The following is a 17,867-nucleotide window of genomic DNA, read 5'->3' on the forward strand; positions in this document are numbered from 1 at the left end:
TGAAATCATCTTCTGGTTGATACTTTGACTGTTCCTTAACTTGGCTTTGGCCAACTGTCCATTTTATTCATATATTCAACTATTTTTTCAATCTTTTTCTTGTTCGCGTCAAAATCTTTTCCTTCCCCCGTCCATCCCTTTCCTTTATTTAATGTTTTTAACCATTTTGCCAACGATAATACGAATAAATATAAATAATAACATTTTGACCTACCTGTGTCATTTACACAGGTGTAAATGGCATGCACGACATTCCACATACCATGCTGGTCCTCAAACAGTCCCCTCCTCATGCAACTGCCACTCGTCGTCACATGATGCATCCGCTGACACAGCAAAAATCCGCCTTCACTGCCGCCTTCCCGTTCTCTTATACTTCCGCTTGTACAACGCCCTAAAAAAAAAAAAAAAAAAAAAAAGAAATCAAAAGCAAAAAGAACTAAAGCGAGAGTGAATGCAAGTTTGCCTTTGCCTGCTGGCTCTGCCTCTGCCTCCGTCTACGCCTCGGCCCCCGCTTCTGTTGCCTGAGCCAAAAATAAACATGCAACGTTAAATAGGCCGTCCGAAACTACTCGCTAGCTGTATTTGTATTTGCGTTTGTGGTCGTAGTTGTAGTTGCAATTGATTGCGCTCTCAGCCTCTCTCGCTCTCTTCGTTGCTGTACGTCATGCACTAGCCAACTAGTCGGCGCTCTCTCACGCTCATATTTTTAACAGACTGCTTTTGGGGAATAGCAGCTCTATGTCTAAGTGTGTGTGCGCGGTTGCGTTTGTGTGTGTGTGTGTGTGTGTGTGTGTGTGTGTGTGTATTTGGCGCTTGCAGCACTATTACAAATTTCTATTTTTTTTCTGTCATGCTTGAGTGTCTCGACGTGCTTTTGCTCTTGCTCTCCTATTTTCGCTCTGCTCACCTATACGGTGCGCCGCGTGCCCATTGTAAAATGCTGTAAGTTGCATCGCAATATGTGTGTGGTAGTGTGTGTTTCGAGTGTAAAATTATTCATTTTTTCTAAGGTTCAGTCGCAGAGTTGAAGGTCACTTGATGTTTTATGTCATTCAACTTGCCGTTGTCGTCGTCGCTGTTTTCGTTGCTGATGCTGGTTGTTGTTGGTATTATTGCTGCTGTTTTCGCTGCTTTTACATTTTCCTTATTACAACTCTTCGAACTTTCTATAATACTTCGCCCCGAAAGGAAAAAGTATATTGAGCTTGTGCAATCTCCGTGTTGCAGTCCTTCCGTATGATTGTTAAAACTGTAGTATGTTAAATTTTTCGCTTTTTACCACATCTTTTTATTTTATCTTGGGTTGGCAACCCAATATCTACCATCCGCAGTGCTTAAAGTATAGCAGAATATTAATATTATGTTTTAGCTTTACAACTGTAGAAGATACAGTTTTATCCGATTTGGCACGCCCCAATACCCAATATTTTAGGATCTATATATTTTAGGATCTAAGGTTTATCAGAGTATAATGGTTTTGTGAATAGTATGTAACAGGCAGAAGGAATCATCGAAGACCCCATAAAGTATATATACCCTTGTTCAGGACGACGACCTGAGTCGATAAAGTCCTGTCCGTATGAACGCCTAGAAGTTATAAGAGAGAGAGACTTGAAATTTGGCATGCATACTCACTCCTGTGTAGCATATGCCGTTCGAGTTTATCATATTTTTCGATAACTCATCCGATTTTTTTATCAAGAATAATCGATAAAGGGAATTCCTTGTTTTAGCCTAATTTGAACACTATTAGACCTGGAGATTTCAGATTTACTGTGTATATACATTTGATGAATACAAAGATTGTGTAATTTACAGATTTAGGATCCCCCAATTTTAAGCTAGACACTTGTGCTTTGGAATGTACACACATTTTAATTTTATGATCACGTTCTGAAAGTTCCAGGAAGATAGTCCCATTACAGAGGAAATTATTTAACAAGTAAATTCTCATACTATTGTCCACACCGCAGCGCAATCCAAGCGCAGTCGTTACTTACTGCGCAGTTAACAGATTGTGTGGATACATGTGCTTGTATGCGTGCATAAAAGAAATGCAGAATGATTAGAATATCAGTTTGGGGCGTTCAGGATATTTCCTAGTCGAGCACTCTTACTTGTTAATTATTAACTTATTAAAGTTCATATATTTACGAAGCCTGCTATATGAATAACCGCACAACCAATAAAAATGAAGACCTGAATTGGAAATGCACACATTTTAAAATTACTTGAAATAAATTAAAATTACTTAAAATACAATAAAATTTCTTAAATGTTTTTAAATTCGAATTAAGATATTCATATTTCTGTAATATCTTGCTTAGGCTTGCATAGGACAGTTTATAAAACAAAGTGACATTAATGAAATAAAATAAGTTATCGAACAAAACTATGTCGTGTTACTTGTGGTATATACGAACGGATAGACGGAGGCCTATAATTTAGTCTAATCATTTAATTAGGAAAATTGGAGAATATGTGAATATGTGATGGGCTTTGAGAGTCGTAGTTGATGATAGTCGATTGGAGTGGTTTGAAGTGCGCCGATATCTTTATGTCTGCTTCATATTTCAAGTTCGAAAACGTGCAAATAACCTCTGACACATTATTTTAAACTATTGCATGTGCATTTTTGCCCAGCTCTGGGTCGTTCGGTTGGACGCTTTATTGGATTAGCCTTGGGTAATGTGAATAGGTTCAATAGACGATTACTGCGCACACGCTGGTTGGGAGTGACTGGTAAGAGTGAGTAAGTGAGGTTAAGTGCGTCGGGCTTGCATGGAATTGGAAAACTCACGTAGCAAAGAACAGTTAATTCATAATAATGTGGACTTTATAGATCAGCGATTCTAAGCTTCAACCCTTAAACACCTGATCTTTTCATTTGACTGAAGCTTTCGAAACCGAAATTTAAAAATTGCCAAATTCCCACGAAGTGTAGAAAGCACTAGCGGCAAAAACAAAAACAACACGTGTGCCTCTCATTGCCCATTGTTCGTCGTAATCTCAATGCACTCTGAAGTGTGAGCAGACCAAACCAGACGGACTGAAGAGAGCGGCTAACCAGATAAAACGAACAGAACCAAACAACATACATGCATACACACTTCCATACATCCGTACACATGCGCAGTTCCATTAAGGAAAAAAAAGCATTAAAATCAAAAGTCATATAGCAGCGTCGTCACTGAGACGCGTCGCGACGCCAGCAGCATCGAAATCAACACAAAAAGTGTGTTACAAAGTCAAAAGCACAACAATAACAAGTAGAGCTTAAAAACCACAGCGAAAAGAAACCGAGAATACCGACTACAACAGCAGCAACAACAACTACACTTAACTAAAAGTAGCCAGCAACGAACAACCAGTCAGAGAAAAACAATGAGCCCGCGTCGAAAACCAGTTTTTTTTTTAAAAGTTCCGCACGCTGGCTCCAAGATGGTATATGTGTGCGTGCACACTGGGAAAGAGCTTCGAATTTTATGCATTAACAAAATTCGCGAAGAGTAGCAGTGGAATGAAAAGAGATTAAAATGAGCTTGAAAATAGTAAACAAATAAATAAACATTAAAATTATTTGTCTAGTTAAAATTTATAATAATATGTGATCGACAAATAATAATATGCGTGCTCACATAACTCGCACCACAGTGCATATCGATAACAGACGACTGCTGCCACTTTGGCTACTGCACGTACATATGTTGTTGTCGGTTTTCGTGTTGCTCTTCGCGCGAAAGTTGAGCGCAGCTTAAGCAAAGGCAAAGGCAAAGGCAAAGGCAAAAGCAAAGACAGCGCGTAGCATTGCCAAGTAAAAATATTGAGAAGTGCGCATGCGCCGCAAGCAACATCAACACAACAATAACAATTGCAAGCTCTCCACGCTCGCCCCCACATAAACAAAAGAGATATGAAAACTAAAAAGAGAGCGCGAGAGCGCTTGCTAAATGAGCGCCAATAGAGGCATCGCCCGTTTCTCTCCGACAGCCAAGCAGCGCAGCAGCAGCAGCAGCAGCAGCAGCAGCAACGGGCTGACGGCAACGGCGGCCTTTTAGTTTTAGTTTTTATGTGCGGCTCTCGTGTAATAAAAATTACATTGCGCGTCGTTTATGTCGGTTGAATAGTGCAGAAAAAAGGAGGAAAGAAATAGAAACAAATGGTGTGCTAGAAATACCAGCAAACCAAAACGTAAAGTGAAACAAATTTTAGTTTAATTAATACAACTCGTATGCGTATGCGTCCAGCGCCTTGCCTCTGTGTGCGTGCGTGTTTACGTGCATTTCAAATTGTTATTGTTGTATGTGCGTGTGTGCGTAATTGCGAGCGTGAATGTGTTTGTCCGTTTAATTTGCTTGTGAGAAATGTTGTATGTAAGAAAATAAGAATAACAATAAAAATAAGAATAACAACAACAGGGATAATATTCCAAGTGAAGTTAATTACGATGCATGCATACAGATGCATTCAAATTTGTGTGTAAACTTCTAAGCAACAGCAAAAACTGTGCCGTGCTAAGAGTTGTTGCTGTCCCTGTTGTTGTTGTTGTTGCTGCTGTTGCGACTGGTGAGTGACGTTGTCCTCCCTTTCCCACTCACATGACAGTTCTATGCATTTGTTGGCGCTTGTTTACTCCCATACATATGAGTGGAGGGAGAGGTGAAGAGAGGGAGAGATGGAGAGAGAGCACGCACGCTAATAACGGAGAGCGCAAATGAGTGCAGCAAAATGTGCATTTGTTGTTGTACTTTTTGCCGAAATTGCTGGTCAGCGCAGCGAGTGTCGTTACCTTTCTCCCTTTTACCACCCACACGTCACTTTCGTGCAGTCGCGGCCGCTGTTTACTCGTGCGCTCACCTCAGAGAGCGCAAAAGGGAGAGAGAGTCAGTGAAAAGCAAAAGCTCAACCTACAGAATGTATTAAATGCGAGAAGTAGAGAATGCATTTTATTTTATTTATTTTTTTTCATTAAAGCGCGTGTAATATATAAAAAAAAAAAAAAAAATCACCGAAATAGCATTTAGTGGAATTTATTAACGAAGTACATTGAACGAATTTCATTCAGACGGTTTGCTGCTATGTCTGTGTTCTTCGATAAATATGTTACAGTGCACGTGTTTGAGTGAGTGAGCGAGAGTGAGAGAGAGAGAGTCTGAGTTGCTATTGCTATTTGACTGAGACCCAATTGCATAGTCAGCCCCATAGCTGCAAACGCTCTCTCTCAGCCACTCTCTCATTCGCTCTTTCGCTCTTTGAAACAATATGCATTTGCGCACAGTGTGCTAAGAGTCATTTGTATGATGTCAAAACAAAAATAATTTGTATTGCAATTGATATTGACGATGATGAGGGGTCAAAAAAATGTCTTTGATTGCTAAACTGAGCGACTTTTATTTTTTTACTTATTTACAGTTTAGTGGGAGATTAACAAAAGAAAACACACATACACAAAGAAAATGACAACAAATATTTTGGATCTAATGACATGATTAGCTTAATTCAAAGTTGGCGAGTAGAATAAATAGTATAAATAGATAATTAGTGAAATTGAGCTTTCACTGAAACAAGTTCTAGTCTTAGTTGTAACTAGACAAAAGGCTTTTACAGATGTTTGGCCGTCTTTTTTATTACTTAGCAATTGGAAGTGCAATTCATTGCCCCCAAAAAGGGGAAAATAAGAAGAGGAAAAACTGAAACTCTTTCGCTAATTGTAATGCACATGTGTACATAAATTGCAGCTGTTTTGTTTCAGCGCCAATTGGCAATGCAGATGAGTTTTTGAGTCGTCCTCTTTTTCATGTTATTTATTTTATTTTTCCCTCTTTTTGTTTGTACAAATAAAACTACAACAATTTTTCGCAGCGGAAATGCATCGTTTGCAAAATCGGTCCATTGGTCAGACAGTTGGTTTAGTCATACGATAGACAGACTGCATTATTTCTAGACATGTATACGTATGTATAAGCTTATAAACATATATATCTCTTGGGGTATTTACTGGGATCATTTTAAAATGGGTGCAAGTGCAACACGTCAACGACCAAAGGCGAATAAACTTTGAAAAAAAAAAAAAAAAAAAAAAAAAAAAAAATATATATATATATATATATATATATATATATATGATAATTCTATTTTTAAATATGTGTCCAATAAATAGATTTCAATTCGCCAGTTTGTGTATGCCCTCTATAAAGCTATAAACGGTATATTTAATTCAGTTATCAATATATTTTTATTATTTCGTAAAATTCATATAGCAATGTAAATAAATAAAAGTTTTAGTTGTGTCCATTTAACTGGTTAGTATTGGAATATAGATTTTAATTATACAAAACGTTAAATATATATTCAGAAATTTACTTTTCTAACTATATATATATACACAGTGAGAATAAGAGGTTTATCCTTTTCCTTATTGTATTCGATTGCTTTGATAGAAACGTGAAATTATGATCGTTCATTATTAATTTCTGCTACTTGATTGAATTCCGTATAGCCACAGTGTATTAAACACATTATGTGCAATGTGTATGTGGGCGAGAGAGTGTAGGAACCTTACATATGTAAGTAGCGCTACAGGGAAATTGGGTCAACGTCGGCGTTAGCGACCTTATCAAGGATTCTGGGTCAATATGCTTGCGCCACGAACGGCTCTTATATATACATATATGTAAAGTATATGTACATAAGTATATATAACTAATTATATTTGTGTGGGAGTGTGAGATATTGTGGGCATGGTTTTGCATTCTTTTGAGAATATCATTTATGCTGCCAGACAACGATTCTGCATGCAAAAACAAAGAGAGGGCGGTCTATTGTATTGTTGGGGGTAGAACGGGGTCATGTGCATGCAGTTTGAATTATTATGAGCGGTTCAGGTGAATTTAACTGCTGCATTGACCTCGTTTAAAGTCAGGTAATTGACATTTGGTCATGCGAACTAAATAAATGAAAAAGCAAAGTACAAGCCAATTGATTGTCTAACGAAAAAAAAATTATTAATGCAAATCAACGAAATTAAATAAATATATAAATCATATTACGTAAATAATTTTATAAAAAGTGAAGTCGCCCCCGGGTGGACTCGAACCACCAACCTTTCGGTTAACAGCCGAACGCGCTAACCGATTGCGCCACGGAGGCAGTTGTAAAGTTTGTGTTTAATGCTAAACATGAATTTATCGAATAGAACTTTTAAAATAGCTTAACTCAAAAGCTCAGTGTTCTAAATCTCGAGTTCTTATGAATGTGATTCGCGTTAAAGTAAGAAAAAATTTCGCGCTGTCCACACGGCCTCCGTGGCGCAATCGGTTAGCGCGTTCGGCTGTTAACCGAAAGGTTGGTGGTTCGAGTCCACCCGGGGGCGTAACTTTTAATTTATTTATTTATTTATTTATTTATTTTTTTTTTAAATATTTAATCATTCAAAATTGGTTTTTACTAAATATTATGTTTATTCTTTTTCAGTGGGACGACATCTTACAAAGTATGTAAAATAAAATGCTTATAGGCAACATGAAGGCGTGGCCATGTTGTCATACGCCACTGCAGCAGCAACAACAACAACAAAATTTAACAGCTATTAAGAAGAACATGCATGCAACATGTACCGTTTGAATGCCTCACAAGAGCAGCACCAACAAAAACAACAACAACTGCAGCCGCAACAACAACAACCAAACAAACAAAAACAGTCAACAATACCCAGTCACATACTATTGCAGCAACAATTAGTCGCAGCTGCAGCGTCCGCCGCCGCCGCCGCAGGCGCTGGCATCAGCAATAACAATGCTGCCTTGACTTTTCAAGTGGCCAACGTAAATGGCGGTGCAGCTACGACAACGACAACAACAGCAACGGCTGCAACTGCAACCAGTGTTGAGGATAAATTAAAGCTATTGACAACTGCCACGGCAGCGCCAGCGTTGATGACAACGCCTGCGCTGACGCCTACGCTGATGCTAACGCCGACGCCGATGCCGACGCTGACGCCAGCACCCTCTACAGCTATTAAAACCGAGCCCATGCCTGACGTCATCGCCTTGACCACCACCAATAGCAATAACAACAGCAATAGTAGCACCGCAGCTAATGCCAGCAGCGGCATTGCGTCTACTTCGGCCGCCGCGGCAGCTGCGGCAGCTGCTTCCTCCAACGGACATTTAGTATTTGTGCCCAACAAACGTGCGCGTCTCGATGCGTAAGTTTTATCAGAGCTTTTTCTTTGCTCTTACTCAAAATTTGTGTGTCTTTGCAGGCCCGAGGATTGGATGTCGACACCAAGTCCAGGCAGCGTGCCAAGCTCAGCTCCGCCGCTGTCGCCGTCGCCCGGTTCACAGAATCATAGCTACAACATGTCCAATGGTTATGCATCGCCCATGTCAGCAGGCAGCTACGATCCATACAGTCCCAATGGCAAAACAGGTGAGTGCAAGCGAGAGCGAGATAGAGAACGGCGAGCTTTTGTTGTGAGCTGTTGTAAAGCGCCACCTCGTGTTCATTGACGTGTGGCAAGTTACGCGTGTTGACATGTAGATGGCGCTTTCAAACAGCTGAATGCTTTTAGGTTGCTATTTAGCCGCGTTCGTATTAATTTGTATTGTTTTTTTTTTTTTAAATTTTAGTTTTATGGAATTGAAACTTAAACAAATAAAAATAAATTTTATAACACATAATTAAGATTAATAGTATTAGTTGTGTGGATTATGTTGGCGGAAGAAAAGGCAATAGTTTTAAATATTTATTGGGAACATCTAAAATTTTATATATTATACACATACTATTTCAAGTATAGGTTATATTTTGCCTTGTAGTAATTTACATATACTTGCACATATTTCTTTTTTAATATAATGCAAGGTTCGTTGAAATAAATTATTTTCATATTTTTTTTATACGTTGAAAATGGGAAATCAGGGCATAAAATGTGTTTTTATTTGAACTTTTTATACCCTGAACCCATTTTTAATGGGAAATCAGTGTATAATGGTTTTGTTAAATGTATGTAACAGGCAGAAGGAGACGTGGCAGACCCCATAAAGTATATATATTCTTGATCAGGGTGACGAGCTGAGTCGATTTAGCTCTGTCCGTCTATCCGTCCGTCCGTCTGTCCGTATGCTTGAACGCGTCGATCTCAGAAGATATAAGAGCTAGAGACTTGAAAATTTTTTCTTAGGTCCGTGTATAGCACGTGCATATCGAATTTTGCTTTAAATATCGATAAATTGCCCTGTTATTTTGTTATCGATTAAAACATTATCGAAAACCAGTAATAAATTTATATCTCCTACATCTTTCAAGCTAGAGTCTCCAAATTTTGTTGTATATCTATATGCATTTTATACAATTTCGGTTTTGTCAAAATTTACCCCCCACCCCTAATTCACCATCACATTTGTAAAAAGCGTATTTCAAATACTAGGGACTTACGCTTTGGCAAGTATATCTGAGTTATAATCATAATCTGAAAGTCTCATGAAGAAAGTACATCCACAAGAAAAGTTATTGAACAATTAAATTCCCTTAGTAAGCCACCACTGCAGCCAATGCGTGTTTCTGTTTAGAACTGCATTGTTTAATTTAAGTTTTCAAAATTTCTGTAATATTTTTTCTTGTCAGAGCTGTCCAATGTGGTCATCCCATTTATGAATACATCAGACTTGCATATTTATATACAGGAGCTTAGAAAACAGATTAAGTGCGCCACCCACGAAAACCCGCGTTCCGTCGAAACGCAGTTTATTAACCTGCTTTCTGTCTGCAAATAAATAAACGAGGCGAAAATGTTTGGACAAGGAAAACCGTAACGAAACCAAATAGAGACCCAAAACTGAATTAGACACGAACACAAAAACAAATATATACATATATATAGATATATATATGTATATACCTTACAGCAGTACCCACTGAAGAACGTGCCTTTCACCTTTCACGTGCAAACGTGGCCATTTTCAAGGTCGCGCATGGCAGACGCTCGAGAAGAAGCAGAGGGCGGGTCCTTCGAAGAGGGAGGAACTCACTGAAATTACCAAAACGCGCCGGCAGACAAGCCCTGGGTGTTAGATATGGGTGGGTGGGGCGTGGGGTGTGTGCCTGGGTTGTTGTTCTGGCTATTTTAGGCTGCCTTGGCTGCCTTGGCTGTCTGACTGACAATGGCAATAAAGTTGAAAGTTGAAGGTCACCAGACAGCGTCGGCGTCAGCGTCGTTTTTTGGCATTACCGCCAAGTTGAAGGCTAAACAAGCAGACAATAAACTTAGAGGTAGACACTCAACTCCTGGCTCTCGTCGTCGCCCCCTTCAAACGCCCCCACAACGCATTGCACGCAGCTTCATTTCCAGTTGATATCTTCCAGTGCTTTTGGGCTTTTCTCCCTCTTTTTTCTGGGTTCGTCCCAAATTTATCGATTACTTGGGCGCCCGTAGGGGGCGTGGTTCGTGTGCTTTTGAACCCCAACAGCAAATCGAGAAAGCAGAGAAAAACAACTCGTCTCGCTTTCATTCTCGCCGCTTGTGGAGCTGTCTGGCGGCGCGCGGCGCAGGCGAGGCAGTACGAGGCAAGGACCCAGAGAACGACCCACAAAAGCGAGAGATTTAGGGGGGAGAGGAGCAGCTGTAAAAGGAAAGCGCGTAATGGAATGAAATCATGCCAAGGCTGTATGGTGTTTTGTATGGTACGAATGCCAGACAAGGACGCAGGATAACGCAGACGCACGGAGGCGCACAGGCTGAGCCAACTGCTGCAAACGAGGCACTTAAACGGGCCGACGCATAAAATGCCCAAAATTTGCCACAGGGAGCGATAAGAGTGCAGGGGCTGTGGCAGAGGCAAAGGCAGAGGCGAGGCGCTTGTCTGCGGTGCTCTTACGAGAGAGGGTATATCGCATATCATGAATCAATACGTAACACTTCGTGATTGACAAGAGCGGAAGATAAAATCCTTATTTGAAGTCACTCAATCTCGAATGATTGATTTTCATGGGACGATGGCTTGATTGAATGATTGTTAGCTGACTGAATGACAGAAAGACAGACAGCCAGATTGATTGAATGAATTGACTGACTGATAAGTTCACTGTTGAACGAATCATTGGTGGACTAACTGACTGACTTATTGACTGATGGAATGAATAAGAAAGCCAGTCATCCTTATTCATTCCTTCAGTCGGTCTGTCAATAATCTCAAACTGAATGACTGACTGATTGAGGGGACCAAATGGGGACTAAATGAGGGAATGTCGCGAACGAACTGCTTGTTTGATTGACTGATTGATCTATTCAATGGCTGTTTACCCGCTGTACTAATGCACAACGGACTTTATGCTTGATTGACAGATGCATCGATTGACTCAGTGTGAAATATTCATCCTGTTTGAGCTAGTGAGTCGATTGATTAGGCGCTGATAGATACGCAGTAGGGATTGACTGATTGCACGACTGACTTATCAACTAATATATAATATATATGAGCGCACGGATATTCAAGCCTCGCCTTTACTTCAAGAACTTGCTCCGCCTAGCGTCTATTTATACCCTAAGCCCATTGAAAATTTTAATTTCAAGGTATTCTGGTTTTATTAACATATATGTAACAGGCAGAAAGAGGCGTGGTAGAGCCCATAAAGTACATAAATTTGACTTGAATTATTATATTGTGAGTCGAGTATGAATTGAGTTTGCTTAAAAAAATCAATAACTTGAAAGTTATCGATTAAAATGCTTTCTAAAAGCTGAAATAAAATAAAATTATATGTTATACGTCTTTAAAGCTAGAGCCCCAAAGTTTGTATTTGATGCGAAGATCATGCTAGTCATAATTCGGAAACTTAGATACGTATTGGTATGAATGTGCAAGTATTTTTAATAGATATTAAATATCTATTAATGCACGAGTAGAGACGATAGAGTAGGCAGATCTTGACTCTATTTTAGTTACTTTATTTTATTTCATATTTGCTTTTTCTCCTTTTGCAATTTCACTGTCAATTGCTCTCTGCTGGCTGCCTGTTCAATCAGGCGTATGCGCAATGTCTGCAAATCCATAAATCGCTCCCATGAAACTGAACACGAAATTGAAAGGAAAGAAAAAGCAACCAGAGTGCTTTAGAGGAGGCTGCCCAACTAGGAAATACCCTGAACCCACCAAAGGGCTCAATTTCCATATTCTATATCCTTAAGTCCGATTTATTACATAAAAATAATCATGGCTATATGGACTCAGCTCATCGTCCGCAAAAAGAATATATATGTGCTCAGCCTGTTACATACACTTTCCCTTAAACCAATATACCCAGATTTTCCATATTGCAAAGGATTCAGGCTATAAAAATAGAAAGCGCATGAGACATTTTTGTACTTTTCAGACGATTGCGCTTGGGCTTTTACATATGAGCTATGTATGTGAATAATAATACATAAATATTTTATATAATATATGTACGAATGTATGTATGAGAGGTCTGGCAACTGTAATTGGTTATTTATAAGTTGGGTCAGCGTAAATGCATTTAACGCGTCGTTGTTTGGGCCATTAATCTTATGCCAGGACAGGACAGGCCCAAGGCCGCAAGGTCATGGTCCCTAACAGATGCGCCCTGGGGAGGATTCGATTGAGCGAACATTGAAAGAAAACCTCACGATTTCCATAGAAAAAGGGATAGCAAAGTAGAAGGAAAATCAAACATTAAATCCACTGAAACTGGTAGGGGAATCGGCGAAGGCTAACTTTATAATGAAAACGAAAACTTTGCAGACACAACAAGAGCTCAAAGATAAATTCAGTTCAGTCAGTTCAGTCGAATGTCATTAAGGTAAATTATTATTATTATGTCTATTATTATTATTATTGAATATGAAGGAATTTATCTAAATATAATCACATATAAATTATATAATTTGTACTAATATACATATTTTTATTATTATTATCAGTATTAAGCACAATGCTAGGGGAGAAATTTATCAAAACATAATCTAAGGACTGTAGATCTCTTAAAATCTTGGGCCAAATCATATTCCAATCTTTTTATACAATTTTCACATTCATTACATTACAAGCAATAAAAGATATTAAAACAATCTGAACGAAAACGTATCCAAACTTAATTGGACTATATATGTATATATAATATATCCTTATTCATTTTTATATAAAATATATTCATATGAGTTATGCAAGGACAGCAACATCTCTATCACAATGGATAGATAAACTGAGGCAATATATATATTATTAGAGTATGATCTTTTATTTGAACTGGTTCTATAGTATTACAATGCAATAATATATAATATTAACAAGTAAGAAGGCTCCAGTCGAGACTGCTCGACTGGGAGATACCCTGAACCCTCTAAGCTGATATTCTAATCATTCTGCACTTCTTTTATGCACACATACATACACATGCATCCACACGCACGCATAAGCCTGCGCTCTGCTAACTGCGCAGTAAGCAGCGACTGCGCTTGGGCTGCGCTGCAGTGTGGGCAATATTATGAGAGTTTATTTGTCGAATAATTTCTTTTGTAGACATACGATCTTAATGAAACTTTCAGAGCGTAATCATATAGTGAATATGTGTTTACATTCCAAAGCACAAGTCCCTAGTATTTGAAATGCGTTTTTTTCAAATTGGGGGCGAAGGGGTCGTGGTATCCAAAATCTGTAAATTACAAAATCTTTGTATCGATTAACATTATATACAACGCAAATTTGAAGACTCCAGGTCTAAAAATGTTCAAATTAGGCTATAAAAACAAAATCAATTTTTCGATTATTCTCGATAAAAAAATTATCGGACAATTTATCGAAAAAATAAAGCAAACTCGTACTGCGTATGGTACTCACGAGTATGCATGCCAAATTTCAGCTCTCTAGCTCTTATAACTTCTGAGATCGACGCACTCATACGGACGGACGGACGGACGGACGGACGGACGGACGGACGGACAGACGGACAGGGCTATATCGACTCAGCTCGTCGCGCTGATCAAGAATATATATACTTTGTGGGGTCTGCCACGCCTCCTTCTGCCCGTTACATACTTTTTCACAAAACCAAATAAATAAATAAAAAGTATAGATTAGTTCTATGAAGAAGGAATTCCAGAACAATAGTCTCTATTACGATCCGATGCTAAGAAAATATTTGTTGAACCCAGTGAACTTAGTAGTCCTCAATAATACTTATAATCGCTTTAATTAAGGAGATCCTCTATATTTCTGATATGTGCTTCATCTGAGATAGATTTCGCAACTAACTTGTTTTACAACTCATTTCATTTCAGGTACGCAAATTCGATTAAGTATAATTATCAAATCAGAAGAAAATTTTCTAAGGTGAGCTACTTAAGTTATGTACACCTATTTAACTGTTGATTGCGTATGAGACAGGCCTTCAGCTTCAGTTAGCTGCCTCAGATTTTAAGAGCTCTACAAATTAGCATTCAAACCGCTTAGCTGCAGGCACTTTCCAGAGAAACCCAATCGACAGCAAAATATACGAAAATCGAAAAGCCGAACCTCTACCGAGCTCTGCCGTCCCTCCTTTACCTCTTGCCTTAAATGAAATGCTCGATCGATGGGCATCGATTGAGCAATGACTGCAATTAGGTGCGTACCAAATGTCTAGACGGCCAAGCCCCGAAGAAACAGAATCCAGAACCAGACCAGAGCCCAGCGAGCGAAACAATAGAAGAAGCTGAAAACGAAATCGCTAAAGGAGAAGAAAAAATAAGAAGAAGAGTGCCTTAATCTGTACAGGACACGCAAAACTAAAGTTAAAATTTTTTCTTTTTTTTTCATTTTTTTTTTGCACTCTTCAAGGTTTTGCAGCGATGAATTTCAATTTCAATCATGTGCCTGAAACATGATAACACGCCATGCTCTGTCTCTTTTGCACGCGCTCTCTCTCTATGGCTGTCTGGCTGGATTTCATATAAGAAACCGGTTTCGTCTTGTTGTTTGTGGCTTGCATTTCCTGATTATGCCTTAGAACTTGCCTCTTGACCAAATAAAAAAAAAAACGATCTGTTCTTCTGCTTGCAAAAATTTGTCGCTGCGGTTGTTGTTGTTGTTGTTGTCTGGACTTTTGTTCAAGGTCTCCCGACAGCAGCTGCTTTTTTTCATCATTTTTACTTTGCAACTTCTTTCTTATATGGTTCTTAGCAGGTACACTTGTCTGCCCATTGTCCAAAATACTTGATGATCATCGCTCGCGTTGCCATCATTATCATCATCGGCACCATCATCATCATCCTCATCATCATTTGTGGCTGGCTTTACTGTGTCAAATGGTCTGCAAAAAGGGGTTGTTCGTCCCAAAAAGAAAAAAAAACGACCCAGAGGACAGAAAACAAAGTTCCATTGTTTATGTCGGCACATGTTCTCTCTCTCGCTCTCTGGCTCTCTCACTCTTTCGCACACTCTTCATTCTCTTCTCTTCAAGTCGTGTTGTATATAAGCTTTTTCGTATATAGCTTGACCTTGATCTTGAAAACAGTCCAAGCTATATACAGATATGTGCATATCTATATGTATATGTATGTATGTCTGTATGTGGACATATGGGCTGAGCGCGTGCAGCACATTTTGGTGGTGTGCTGTGGCTGCAAGTGGTTTTCTTGTACAAGCTATACAGGGTGTCTGTATAGGTCTTATTGGGATGCAAACAGCAGGAAATGCAGGAGTTCGATTTCAGAGTGTGGAGTCAATGAGAATAAGCTTTATAAACAATAAAAATTTTAAAAATATTTTCTTTGTATATGTAATAATAAATAATAAATAAATATGTATTCAATATATCCTACAATAACATTATTATACAAAACCGCTGGGAGAGTGACATTAGGGCGTTCTATGATATTTTAAATTCCTTCTTATACTACATTTATGAATATTAAAATCTGTGTCCTGCCTCTTCAGTCTTAAATTATATCATAATATATATGCAGTATATAAGCTTTATGTATGTATAGTTATTCTATATATATATGTATACATACTGTGCTATAATGTAATTATAATACAGATTTATCAACCCAATAATAAGTTTCAATGATTTTCAATGATGATACAATGATGATACAATGCAAAAAGAACAAAGAAAATCTTAAAAGGTCTTTGTAAAGTTCAGCTATATATTGTAAAAAATACGTAATATCGAGTGTTTGGTCTTTTGAACACTTTTTGGGACAGATAGACTTCTATATATGATTATTAGATTGATTTGATTTGGATATATATATGTAACTACATATGAATGTAAAGAAATACTTTTTCATTAATCAGATCCTGGTAAATACCCTTTAAGTTTATGGTAAATACCCTTTAGTTATGCAAATGGGCTTTAGTTCTTCGTTATGGATCTACGAACACTTTGCTTTGACTTCGAGTAATTCCACTAAATAGACTGAATAAACAAAATCTAAATATATTTTAAATAAATAGTTATACATATATGATCATCATTGGTATTATAATTATAATTATAAATATATCATAAATAGACATCTATTCATATGTGATCATAAAAATAACTTTTGTTTAGCTGATTTGATTTGGATTTCACTTTTGTGTTTTATTGGAACACCCTGTTAACCCACTGCGCCTGTAACCCAATTAACTTTCAACTGCAGAAGCAAAGCGACGCAAGCGACTTAAAAAAAACAAAAAGAAAACGTTAAACTAAACGAAAATAAAAAAGTATTAAAAACTTACCCCGCTCCAGTTGAAGGGTTAAAAACAAATTTGAAACCCCGGAGCGCAAAACGTTACCTAATATCCCAAGCCAAATGGAACTCTATGTGTGTGTGTGTTTGCATGTGTGTGTGTATTGAATACGTGGAAGCATAAATAGGCCAAATGCCATTAGCACACATGCGAAACTGACGCTGAGGCGGGTTTGGCTTTCCTGTTTTGAACGCACACTTATGCATTGACATACATATATACACGTAAATAAATATAGACATATATATATATATATATATATATATATATATAGAACTGTAAGTGCAACTGCTTTTCTGCCTGTGTGAGTGACGTGCAGAGAGAACCCGCACAATTAATTCCAGTATAATACGAAGAAGAAGCGAAACAAATATATATACATATATATACCCACACATACACACACATATCTGTGCTTGTATGTGGCCAAACCTCAGAAGTTAGTCGAAAATTGTGCAGTTTCTGAGTTTGTCCTTGAAATTCATGAGAATTTTAAAATAACATCGTGATGATGTTGTTGCTGATGATGATGATGACGTCTAGTTAATGCTCTACAGAAACCCAATAAAATATGTTCGTGCCACGCCCACAGCCGAAAACAGCATATAGAAAGCATTTTAGACCCAATACGTGAGCTACGTGCCACAAATGGATTTTAGTTGTTTATGCCCCATCGCCCTGTTGTATACACAAATACACGCACACACCCACACACAGGATTAAAATCTCCTCTCGTCGGGGCTTTCGTTGACAGTTCAATTTGCATTCGGTTTATTTTGCCGTAATCCTTGGGCCGTACTTGGCCCGAATAGGGATTTATGAAGGCCACGGCTGAAATTGTTTGTGTCCGGCTGATTGGGATTTTTTGCACAGCTCGGATTGATCTTAATGAGGGAATATCTTCACAGAAACTCGTAAAGAGGCACACAGTGCAGGAGTGTTTAGAACTATAGAAACATCATTTACAGTTATCCACAGAGATACAGGCAAAAGGAAGTGAACTCTGTTCGGATCTCTAAAATATTCAAGTAATAAAAGCAACATGGAAATACTGTAATGGCAATGATAATGCATTATTTTCATGATATAATATAAGAAAAAATAAATATAAAACTTATAGGGAAT

The 17,867-nt window shown here is 38.2% G+C and overlaps 1 protein-coding gene and 2 non-coding genes across 13 annotated transcripts in view; 2 read left to right on the plus strand and 1 right to left on the minus strand.

Moving 5' to 3' along the window:
- Positions 1 to 17,867, plus strand: part of EcR (Ecdysone receptor) — a 116,834-nt gene that overhangs the window by 12,780 nt on the left and 86,187 nt on the right. For 8 of the 11 annotated variants that reach the window (XM_089470941.1, XM_089470943.1, XM_089470942.1 and 5 more), the window contains 2 exons: positions 7,477 to 8,209; positions 8,267 to 8,433. In XM_089470941.1, coding sequence (XP_089327067.1) covers positions 7,614 to 8,209; positions 8,267 to 8,433 — 763 coding nt within the window. In that variant the 5' untranslated portion in view covers positions 7,477 to 7,613. Of the gene's footprint in view, positions 1 to 3,582; positions 4,195 to 4,231; positions 4,570 to 7,476; positions 8,210 to 8,266; positions 8,434 to 17,867 lie in introns of those variants that run through there. The other 3 variants (XM_018012103.2, XM_018012104.2, XM_089470949.1) reach the window with 3 other exon arrangements.
- Positions 7,079 to 7,152, minus strand: TRNAN-GUU (transfer RNA asparagine (anticodon GUU)). The gene has a single exon. It is a non-coding gene; the product is annotated as a tRNA-Asn (tRNA).
- On the plus strand, positions 7,302 to 7,375 carry TRNAN-GUU (transfer RNA asparagine (anticodon GUU)). Its single transcript has one exon. It is a non-coding gene; the product is annotated as a tRNA-Asn (tRNA).

The sequence above is a fragment of the Drosophila arizonae genome, chromosome 5, assembly GCF_054131065.1.
Source record: "Drosophila arizonae isolate 15081-1271.41 chromosome 5, UAZ_ARI_1.0, whole genome shotgun sequence".
Taxonomy (NCBI): domain Eukaryota; kingdom Metazoa; phylum Arthropoda; class Insecta; order Diptera; family Drosophilidae; genus Drosophila; species Drosophila arizonae.